At 36.9% G+C, this 12,026-nt stretch overlaps 1 protein-coding gene across 2 annotated transcripts; it reads right to left on the bottom strand.

Annotated features, from left to right (window-relative positions):
• Positions 1-163: 163 nt before the first annotated feature.
• On the bottom strand, positions 164-11,813 carry zdhhc7 (zinc finger DHHC-type palmitoyltransferase 7). 2 transcript variants are annotated; one of them, XM_007244034.4, is made up of 8 exons: positions 11,511-11,813; positions 10,618-10,698; positions 7,851-8,148; positions 7,311-7,435; positions 7,006-7,102; positions 6,499-6,580; positions 4,747-4,877; positions 164-4,423 (listed from the first exon to the last, which is right to left on the bottom strand). In XM_007244034.4, exons 3-8 carry the CDS (start codon positions 8,136-8,138, stop codon positions 4,244-4,246), a joined length of 903 nt encoding a protein of 300 aa, XP_007244096.2. In that variant the 5' UTR covers positions 8,139-8,148; positions 10,618-10,698; positions 11,511-11,813; the 3' UTR covers positions 164-4,243. The 2 variants fall into 2 exon arrangements, with proteins under 2 accessions (XP_007244096.2, XP_015459972.2); XM_015604486.3 differs by lacking the exon at positions 11,511-11,813 and adding an exon at positions 11,341-11,459.
• Between the last annotated feature and the right edge of the window lie 213 nt (positions 11,814-12,026).

Genomic DNA, 12,026 nt, shown 5'->3' with positions numbered 1-12,026 from the left:
TATTTATAAAACATGGAGTTAAACACAAAATTGGGTCACCAAACCTAAACTTGGTTCATAAATGCAGCTTCTTGTGCCTGAGAAGGCCATCTGTTTGATGATGTCTGCAGTGATATCTGCTTTCAGTTTAAAACGAGAATCAATCGTAAGCTTGGAACTTGAATCTTTGAACCTAACAACTTTATTATGCAAAAGAGCTTTACATATGAAAGAACAATTATTATTGTTTGACACAATTGAAAATTTCTTGATAAATCAGTAACCATTCACACTGTATTTAATAACATCATCTGTGTGTGTTTTCCAGTCGTAAAGAACAATGCTTCCAACATTCTCTTTGATTGTATTAGAACTCTACACATAATCTTGACCACAGGTTCCACAGTTGGCATGGGGTTTTAAACTTGATTATCTCGACTAGCCTACATGTGAATAAAGCTCTGATATTATATTCTTTGCTTCTACAAGCAACCCTTTAATGCAGGATGTATGTTTGTGTGCAAAAGCTTTTCCCTTGCTTCTCAACTCTATACGGAAGGTTAACACACTTAACACACACTCCTGCAGCACCAGGGGCAAGACTCTTATGTCGAGGGTCAGTTTTCTAGACAGGGATTAAGATTACTCGTAGACTGTATAACCATGTTACAAAGTGTAGGCTGCATTTTTCAGCCGCTGCCTCACTGAAGAACCATTTGTTAACAGGTGAGACATGCAGCCGACGTTCAGTGCACGTCCAACATGTGGGAGAAATGAAGAAACGAACAAGAGCACCACAATAATTGGGCAAAAAATGTCAGAAAACAAGGGAAACTGTTCCAAATTTGTGACCAACAAGCTACTGAGAAGGACACTTCATAGGACAGTTGTATCTTGACTGTAGCCTACACTTTGGAATGAAGTATATAATTTCCTTCCAATGAAAAATCTCCACTCAAAATGCTGTGTAATCCAGGACTAGTCTTAATCCCCGTCTGGGAAACTCTCCCTAAGTGTTCTCACAGGAATGCTAAGCTGTGGTGGCCAACCTGCAAGTTCAATGAGGAATTGATGCAGTTAGGCAGTACTCCTTCTGTAGTGAGGATAAGGAAAGCATAACAGCACATATATATATTTTTAGTGTCAATAAAATGTTCCCTTTCCATCTTCTTTCTAAATACTTAGATATAAAAAGCACAATATACATTCTCAGTGACATACATGCTAATAAAAGGCAAGTTTCCTCCAACATCTGCAACCAGTAGAACCCAATCAAGAACTATATGTAGGTTGTGAGCTTTGTTTTCCTTCCCACTTGACAGCATCGTATTTATACCCCAATCTAATCAGCCATGACATTAAAACTACTGCCAGATGATGTGAATATCATTGATGATCTGGTTCTAGTGGTTACTAAGCAGCAAACACAGTTCTTGGTTTGTTGTCAGGCATTAGAATCTGAGACTCTCTGAATAGATCAGGCAGTTCTTGTAGGGTGTTCCCAGTGTGCAGTGGTCAGAAGTGCTCCAAGAAAGGATTTATGGGCCTCCAATGTTCACTGATGCTCATGGAGGCCCCACCTCACACCTTACATGATCTGCTGCTGTAACCTCCAGATGCCTACAATGCAACAAAATCCCTTTAGAGGACCTACATGATATCAGACCAAGTGTTTTAATGTTATGGCTGGTGGGTGTAAATCCTGTATTACAGAAAAAAACATTGTCTCAAGTAAACAGTTAAAAAATATTAAGTTATTCCACGAACTGTATTTGAACTACAGTAGATTGCACTCGGCTAACCATCCAAAAACTAAGATGTCATTCAGGTGCAAGTCTTTCTGTTAGGTTATCAGTATGGAAAGCCATTGTTAAGGTGACATTACAGCATTTCATTTTTTATCTGTTGACACTCATGACTTGATAAAGTGAAAGTCCCTACATTTTAGGGATTTAGAGATTTTGAGACCTCTCTGGGTGACCAGATAAAGACAGAGTATGTTGTTCTGAGTATGTTCGTTTCTCCATGTTTAACATGCGAGATCCTCCTTTAGAGGCTGTGCATGTGGTGTAATTACATAAAAAAAACACATGACATATTACCGCAAGAACCTACCAGACCTCTGTTTTAACAATAATTATACAGCTCTGGAAAAAAATAAAAGACCACCTAAAATTATGAGTTTCTTTGAGTTTACCAAATTGAAAACCTCTAGAATATAATCAAGAGGAAGATGGATGATCAAAAGCCATCAAACCAAGTTGAAATGCTTGAATTTTTGCACCAGGAGTGGTATAAAGTTATCCGAAAGCAGCGTGTAAGACTGGTGGTGGAGAACATGCCAAGATGTTGCATGAAAACTGTTATTAAAAACCAGGGTTATACCACCAAATATTGATTTTTCTTAAAACTTTATGAATATGAATATATGAAATATTGCATTATTTAAGGTCTGAAAGCTCTGCATCTTTGTTATTTCAGCTACTTCTCATTTTCTGCAAATAAATGTTCTGAATGACAATATTTTTATTTGGAATTTGGGAGAAATGTTGTTTATAGAATAAAACATCCATGTTAATTTTACTCAAACATATACCTATAAATAGCGAAATCAGAAAAACTGATTCAGAAACTAAAGTGATCTCTTAGTTTTTTTCCAGAGCTGTATATAAGATGTTTCATTGATGGCCACACCAACATGCCAAATGATACTATTATTTAAAATAGTTTCTTCCCACCCTCCTCAGGAATACTACTGCTTTCAATTTATAAGAAATTATATCAAATCTTAAGGACTGCTGCTTTAAATAACCAGTAAGCAGAATCAGAAGTATGGACTGAAGTGCTGAAACACTGGTCACTGCAATAAACCAGAACTGGGAAGAGGCCACCACAACAGGACTAACAAGTTGCTGAAAACATCAATTAGCATGAACAGAGAACCAGCAAGAACCAACACTGTCAACTGTCATAACACTAAACCACTAAACAGGCCAACAGCCATGGCAGGTTCAGCTCTGTTGGTGGGAGATTGGCGTCTAGTGCTTTTTGAACATGTTTTATACTCTAGATTGTTTTGTATTGTATTGCATCATGAGTACATACTGAAAGATAAAATATTATACATTGTGTTCACTCTATTTAGTTCGTAAAACATGTTTTCATCTGCAATAATTATACATATATCGTCATAAAAATCACTATTAACCGCTGAGGTAAAAGCTCCCGTCTTACAGAGAAGTGAGAAATACAGTGAAGATTAGAGAGTGAGGTGCAGCCGCAGCACCGTACCACACAGTGCTGCCTCTGCATCAAAAAAGGACAAGGAGCTTGAACCAAACATCTGGAAATATGAAACAACAGCTGGGTCTGACTGAGCCCTCAGATGTAATGGCTGAACTCAAATGTGCAAAAGGGTGCAGGTCATGCTTTCATTCTGCACACCCTAAAGTGATTTGTCTTGATTCTTGCCATTCAAACAGCTTAAAAACTGATCATGACTGCAGCACTGAAACAGTGCAGTGATCTAAATACTCTCTACAGCATTTACTGCCATTTCTATAATCTTCAAGATTGTGTAAATAAGGCTTTAGATGTATTATTGTCTCTACAACATAATAAGCTAAAATAATCTGTCATCTGTCATAATTTCTGATTTAATGTTTATCTCATGATTTTATGTATAATCTATACCTAAGACAGGGGAGCGTTTTATTACAGCTTCATAGCAAGCACTTAATGCAGAATATGGTTTAGAACTTTCTTGGCAAATAAGACATTCTTCTCCAAATTTCAATTTGGTCCGTAGGATTTTTTTTTTGGACCAAGATTCACTGACTGTAAAGAACTTGACTACTTTGACACTAATGCTCTGAAGCAATACCCTTATAAATGCTGATGTTCTTGGTACCTTTTTAAAGCATTGAGTCAATATCTTGTATTATATCTACACAAAAAAATAGTCCCTTAAAAACACAAACAAACGGAAAATCTGTTCGGATGTTCATGAAGACAGGTCAGGCACAGCCAACGTAAGCAAAAGTAAAAATTATGATCCTTCTGTTGAGGTCCAGTGGTTTAATAGAGAGTCTATACGGTCCTGGCCCAGCCCCTCTCCTCCTCCTCCGGGCCAGCAGCTTTAAGTCTATTGCATTCTCTTCACTGTGTTCTCCTACCTGCACCACCAGCTAGGAGAGATGTGCCATGTTCTCAATGTGTGGGGTTTACTGGCATGTTAGCACACACACCAGGATGCTGGGATGCCTCAGACTGAGAACTCTGAGCCTCCTTTGCGACTGTGGACCATCCGCAGGCGCCTGAGGCGCAGTCCAGCAAAAGGATTGAACCACAGAAGAGAGGGAGGACCCCCAAACACTGCCTTCATCCCCTCCCAGCGCACCCGCCGCTCCCACGTCGGCTTCTCATTCTTCAGCCTCTCGATTTCCTATAAGCATTGAGTGCAAAGATAATAGGAATTTATTCATTAATGCACATACAGAGGCTATTATATTAAACAAGTTAAAATACATAATTGAATTCTTTATATAACACACACTTCTTCAAAGTTCTGTAAGCCTGCATATTAAACTTGCACATTAAAATTCATCAGCTGAAGTTAATTATTAGTATGTAATTAGCCCGTTTCATTCAATATGTCTATTGTATAATTAGTTTATATAATTAGCCCATTAGCAATGGATTGAGCTCTTGATTAAGTGTAATCTGTGCATGGAGAACATTATCTACAGGCTGTTCTGCTTGACTCACCGTCTCATCATTGCAAATGGAGTGAATTTGTGTGCCGAACATGACGGCGGTGAAGGTGAGGAAGAGGATAGCCTCCAAGCAGAGGAAAATGAGGAGCATGACGGCCACAGGAGGGGAGAAATCACTGCACTCTGCAAATTAACAAAATTTGGTAAATATTAAAGCAATGCCAAGAAATACAACTACATACATTAGAATTCACAAATAATGCAATGTTTGTTTCTGAAGTATAAAAAAGTCTAATTTTATAAATATTCTAAGAACAATCATTAGTCTTCAGAATTAATCTTGGCAGTCTGAGACATTTTAACCTACAGGAATTAAAAGGAAGTTGCTCTTAAAGTACTTCTTAAAGTTCTATTTTTAATGAAAGAACATATTGACTTTCAAACATTATAACATTATTAGTTTTCACAATTTCCAAAGAGACATTTTCTCCCTCACTTCAAGGTTCTGTTTAAAAAAATAGGAATACACTGAAATAAATGTATTTACCTAAAACAACATATTTTTTTTAAGGTTTTCATTCATTTTGAATTGAACATTATCATCCAACTAGACATCAATATACTGGATGAATAATTGTGATTTCTGAATATTTGGTGCACCCTTGTTTACTTTTACTAAACCTTTTTTTTATATTAAACTCAACAATAGAAAAGTAAAATGCAGAATAGAGGCTGGGATAAATACAAAGATTGTCTTAAGAACAAACTATTAAGACTTTAAGAGATCATTCAAGAACGTTTTTTTTTAATCTAAAGATAAGGGAGTAAACTTTCTGTTTTCATCAGGAAGACGATAATATTAAAATTACAGAAACAGCTGGTTAGATCAACAGGTATCAAATAACAGCTGATTATTTGGGTCAGCTTTATATATAAACACAGTCTGAAATAGGATACCTTCTTTCTGTTCTCACAAGGGCTTTTAATATACATATAAATATAATGGCAAACAAGTGAGTGAGTATGAAGGTCTCCTATTAGTACGAATATGAATTTCTGATTCTGGGGTTGGTCTGCCTGGTGATGTAATACAAAGCAATAGACTTTGTAACACAGTAGTAGGTTTTCAGCTGTGAGCAGGTCAGGAGTGACAGGAAATACTGCATTAAAAGAGCATGAGGAAGTAACACTGGAAGAAATGAAGACTTACAAGGGACATTTATTCTCTTCTGATGTTGTACAACTATAGTAATAATGATGTCACCTCCATAAATGCAACATAAAGGTCCTGTTGTCTATGGCTTAGCCGGTGCGAGTGACCTACGTAGTGTGCTTGTTTATACTTCTGTGTCTGTACCACCGTGACTCTGTGTTGCTCCTCAGTTTAAACCGGGAAGGCAGGAACGTGAGTAGGAAGAAGAGGCTAAGACCAGACGTATAAATTGGCCTTACCTGTACCTAGAATAAAATCAAGGGTAGTTTGTCCCTGAAGCAGCTGTTTCAGAGTAATAGCTCCCTCTTTTGAGACCTATAGTCTCTCAAATAATATAGTATCTCAAATAATACAAACAATGATTTTCATCTAATTTAATAGCTGTTATTGTTAGTCTAGTGAAAAACTGATGAACATTCCAGCTGATTTATCAATAAATGAGCTCTTACACACATACAATTTAATACATCACAGCACACGCACAACAATTACAGCAATTAAGCCTGCCATAATTAGCCTTCCCTCCTAGATATCTACAGGTAGGAACCTTTTGTTCAGCCAACCATGATAAACCCTAAGATCATGACTCACCGCTCCACTGGACTTTGACACAGGTGAAGAAATGGAAAAAGCTGAGGCAGAGGGCATGCAGGGAAATTGAAGCTATATACATCTGCACAGAAAACAAAAGAACAACAGTCAACCGAAGCAGTTTTAATTAACAGAAGCAGTGAGAAATATGCACATGTGAATTCTGGCACAGTTTCCACACGTGCAAAACAACATATTACAGTAATATTGTATGAATCAGAAATATATCTGGTAAACAAACTTCTCGTGTATACTAAAGGGATTCTCTACAAACTTTCTGGTTCGGGTTTTGGGTCTGGGTTTCTGGTCTTTTTCTTTATAAAATATGTAAAAATATTTGTCAAATTTTTAGTGTCTATCTGTACATTTTACATAACTGAAATAACAGTCCATTTAACCAAATTTCCCACACACTTTAAAAATTCAAATATCTGCTAATGTTTAACCCAGCAAGGTGATAGCAAGGTGGAAACAAAGAAAACCAAACACCCCCACATTCCTACTTACAGTGAACAGGACAAAGAACCGCTGATTGTTTTCTCCCACACAGTTGTTCACCCAGGGACAATGATGATCCATTTTCCTGATACATCTCTTGCAGATACTGGGACAAAGACAGACAGTATAAATAACTAATAAAAATACATCAATACTACTGTCTATATAATGTATGTATTGTTTGTGCATTAATGTGTGTACTATATATTATCTGGAATACCATACACTGTCAATGAATCTGATTCTGATTAGTTATGTTTTTTTTTGAGAGCAGGACAGATTTCATATTTGTGAATGTAAGGGTAAAAACTAACCTGCAATGATGGGCTCTCTCTGGCTTGATGCTACAACATTTAGGGCACTTATAGATGACCTCCCCAGGTTTCAATTGTAGACTTTCCATGTACTCTTTAGTGGCATTACCTTTAGGGACCGCTCCCTGACAAACACAATATTCACGTGATCAGTTACAGTGAAGAACCAAGATGCCAAATCCCTATTAAAACCATACAAATGTACAAATGATTTATATAAAAATGTTGGAAATGTTCCAAAATAACAGCAATCAGACACATTACTCAATACTCAGTAATCAATATTTTCATTGACCATTTAAGAAAGCATTCTCATAACAGAACTGAATTATTTTAAGTGCTTGTTAAAAACGTATTAAAGCAAACCAGCAAAAGTGAAACTGAGAATAAGCTACAGCAGTTTAGAATTGCAAATCTGGCAAAGCAGTCTTGGCCCACCCCTGCCTCTCACACAGCACATCTCCTAACCCATGACCCTTCAGTGATTAAATTAAAGTTAACCCATTAAGAATCTTGTTAAGTCTTTCCATATGGTCTTACCGGATCTGTCAGCATGGTGCGTAGGTGCGATGCCAGCGCCAGCACAGCCAAGAAGTTAAACGCCACTCCATTGATTAAAGTGTACCAGAAGCTTTTGGAGGGAAGCAACATGACAAAATTCACCACGAACTGTGCATACAACACCAGAAACCAGGTCATGAAGGCGCACACCATGCCACAGCCATCCTGGATAAACCAGACACGGCCCACTGCCACCTCCTCCTCCCCACTGCCCAGTAAGGGATGGTGCTGCTCCACATCCCGTAACCGGTGCCCAGAAGACTGCATACTTGTCTACCTGTAAAAGAGAAGCAATGAAAAAAATATTTTTTGCACTGTTTAACTGAGCTTTAAAAGTCTGGTATTCAAAAAATAGACTGAACCAGTTCACATGAAGGGATTATTGTTAAGAAGTAAACATCCACAATTTTTAAACACATAGAATACGATTAAAATATATATATAAAAAAAACCTAAAACCTGGAAAAGGAAGTGAAATGCTTAGCTCATTTTAAAAAGCAGATTAATAAGAAAAAAGAGAAAATATTAAATTATCATCAGCGAAAACCAAATCAATTATAAAATGTCTTGCACTAATATTGGTCACTATCTACCATAAGCCAAATACACACATAACTACATGGAAACTATTAGTGAGATTAGCCTTTCCTTTTTATTTTGTACTCTTGGTCATATTATATAATACTATACAATTTAAACACAGAATAACAGTTCAGCAACAATATTTGATCAAAGTCTAAAGACTTCTACCAGTCTACTAATCACCATGCAGCAGCAGGAGGGGTTAAATTGATATTACCCATCATCAACATTACATCTCCTTCTCCCACCACCCTCAAGCTCTCTCTGATCTCTGGTGAACACTGATTTATTGTCCTGATTTTGAAAGCACAAAAAAATTACTCCTCAATCAGCACTTCCACCCACAAGATGAAAGACATTTCCATTAACCGATCTGAGAATCACTGGAATTGTGCTGCCAGTCAAATGCCCAAAAGATGCAAAGCAACTGCTCACTCAGATTTCCTTTTTTTTTCCGCAGGAGGGTTCAGTTCGTAAAAGTGAACAAAAAAAATGACATATGTTTTTTTTTGGATCAACAACTATTTTATTTATGACTTTTTTTTTTCCATGTGTTGAATTAACAACTTAGTTAAGGCTAAAAAGAGAGCAAACAAGCTGAGACGGAAAATTAGCACGTTTTACCAGAAGGGGCAATTTCTTTAGATACAAAATCCCAAATAAATGTAAATTATTAGAAACAGAAAAGAAATTATAAGAAAATGAGTTTTTTTATTTCTGTATTTGCATCTTGTAAACTATGTTACAGATTTTATGGCTGTACAATATTGGAAAAAGGTTTACATTGTGATATGCTGTTGCTTAGAGATATATATTGCGATAAAAAAAAAGGTTTGCCAGAAGTCAATGATTCAACAGGTGACATAATATTGAATGTCCAGTACTGTGATTTTGCACATGTGAATATTGCACTGCTTTAGTTAAACAGAAGGAGTGATTCATTAAACAGTGTGATAACTGTTCGTGTGTTTGAATATAAACCTACAATTTTTGAATATTTCTTACTATGTGCAATAAAAAGTTTCACTTATTGCTGCTCCAGCGCTCTACTTTGTGCAGTATCTAAATTCACCATGTGTTGTATGATCTGTTTACTAACTATGTGCACTATTACCACTTATTCTGGCTTGCCACAGTAAAACAAACAAACAAACAAAAAAACGTCATCACATCTGCGCGTCACGCCACACTCCAGCAAAGACATATCAGATGCATGTAGCCTAGTATGAAGACAGATAATCAGTGGCAGAGACTCAAGAGAACTCAACTCTACTAATTCTCTTTAATCTATTTGTATTGCACTAAAATGCTTTCATTTTCAATGGGCATATATTCGGCTGAAACAAGGAGCCTAGTGCATCCCAAATGTTTTAACCATAATATTTTAATATAACATTATAGTCATTATGGATTTAGAAACATGTGTTTTGGGGAGAGGGTAGTGCACTATAGGACTTTTTTCCATTACATTACTGTTACTTTCATACTTAAAGTAGTTTTGAAAAGAGTACTTTTACTCTTTTAAGGGAGAAAAAAGCTTTAGTTGATAGATCAACTTCTACTGAAGTATTTTAAAGCCTAGTATCTATACATCTAGGGTGGTGAAGGCTGCAGAGAGAACTGTCAGAGTCAACATCCCCAGCATCACGGGACATCTACACCTTCAGATGCAGGAAAAGGGCCACCTGCATCAAGAAGGATCACCACTTTTTTTCCCTCTCCCCTCAGGCAGTACTGAGAAACAGCTTCATTCCAGAAGCTGTAAGACTCTTAAACCGCACCATTTTTTTTAGATTTAAAACAACAATTTTTACTTTACTTGCACTGAGACAATTATTACACTTATCCATGCTGCTATCGCAAAACTTGCACTCTGGACTTCATGTTGCTGCTACTTTGCTTCTCTACTTTACATTTTGTTTATTTATTTTGATCTATTTTATTCTGTTTCATTTTATTCTATCTTTATATTCATCTTATTATAACAATTGCTTTTTTGGGTGAAACTGGATTGTGAGAATACAATTTTGTCCCACCTCATGTACCACATGTGATGCGAATGACAATAAAGTCTCTTTAAATTTTTTAATCCTTCTACCTGAGTATTAAAAATTAATACTTTTCCACACCTTTGCTCATCATCTATCTGTACTCAATAACTTACTTTTCTGACTGGCCCTCACACAGACATGCCGTCCACCCCAATGACCTGGGCAGCACTGTCACTACATCCACAGCGTTCAACCTACAGAGGAGACACACACACACAGAAATAAGATCACAAGCAGATAAGTTTAGCTGACACAAGCATATATATATTTGCCTGACATGTACGAAATATGATATGAAGCTCTCACAGCAGCTAGTGTAAGCTAAGTTAGCAAGCTAAAGCTAGCTTAAGTAACCTAAGTAACTATGTAGCTAGACAGGTTAGCTTGATGGCAAGTTAGCTCGCTAGCCACCCAACAATATTACTGATTGAAATAACTGTTATAATTACATATTAGGACCAACTTATGAATATCCATGCGTTTAATAAACGTATATAAACATAACATATGTTAAGAACATAGACTATTAGTCTAAAAGCGAGGAATTTCATAATAGGAGCTCTGGACGCTAGCTATGCTAACCTAGCTAACGTTAGCTTAGCCTAGCAACGAGAATCGCTAATGTAGTTAGCTTAGCTAAGCTAAGATAAGCTAGCTAGCAACTAGCTTAACAATGAAACCAAACGGACTACAGCTAAGCTAGCTGTTAGCTTGCTAGCTAGATAGCTTGCTTAGCTAATTACGAAGAAATCACAATAGCTTACCCAGTTAGCTACAGTCTAGTCAAGCTATCTATATAACGCTAGCCAGCGATCTGATGTAACCAAATAACTTACATCGTCCTTCAGCCAATATTCTGCCACGAATTTAATATAGTTAACACATTTAATCCATAATTTAAATATTTCTGTTTCATTATAGCCCAGTTCCAGTTCAGTAATAACACTGACAGCAGCAGCAGCAACAACACACAGGACGATTCCTCCAAACACAAATTCGTTCCTACCGAGATTAGCGAGTCGTGCGGTGTTTACCCCCGCAGTCTCCGATGGCCGACAGCGAGATCAACCCGTCTGATTTCATTACAGCCGAATAGAAAAACTCCTAGCTTCAGCAGATTGTTCAAAACCGTGTAGAACAGGTCATACAGGCTTCCTCTTCCCACCCAGTCTTCTTCTGTCTGCAGCTGAAGGATGATCATCAGCCTGTTTCTGCCATCCACTGGCCTGCTCCTGACCAGCCTTCTCCCAGACCTCACCCAAGGAAGTTAAGTCAATTGTAGGTAATTACAAAATACAGATAGTAACATAGTTCCCTGTTTCTATTAAAGCAGCAGTGCCTAATATTTTCTCTTTTAAACAGAAGCCACTAGCAGTATTCAAAATATTACAATTTGTAATCATCTGATCTGTAACAATAATTACAGATTACAATAATTAGTGTAATTTCCCTGGCACAAGATATACTAGTGCATCTCAAAAAGAAAAATGAATATCATTGAAAAGTTACTTTATTTTACTAA

Source organism: Astyanax mexicanus, chromosome 9, assembly GCF_023375975.1.
Source record: "Astyanax mexicanus isolate ESR-SI-001 chromosome 9, AstMex3_surface, whole genome shotgun sequence".
In the NCBI taxonomy this organism is placed as follows: Eukaryota; Metazoa; Chordata; class Actinopteri; order Characiformes; family Acestrorhamphidae; genus Astyanax; species Astyanax mexicanus.
The sequence above is the reverse complement of the archived record's forward strand: the minus strand, read 5'-3'. Positions and strand labels throughout refer to the sequence as shown.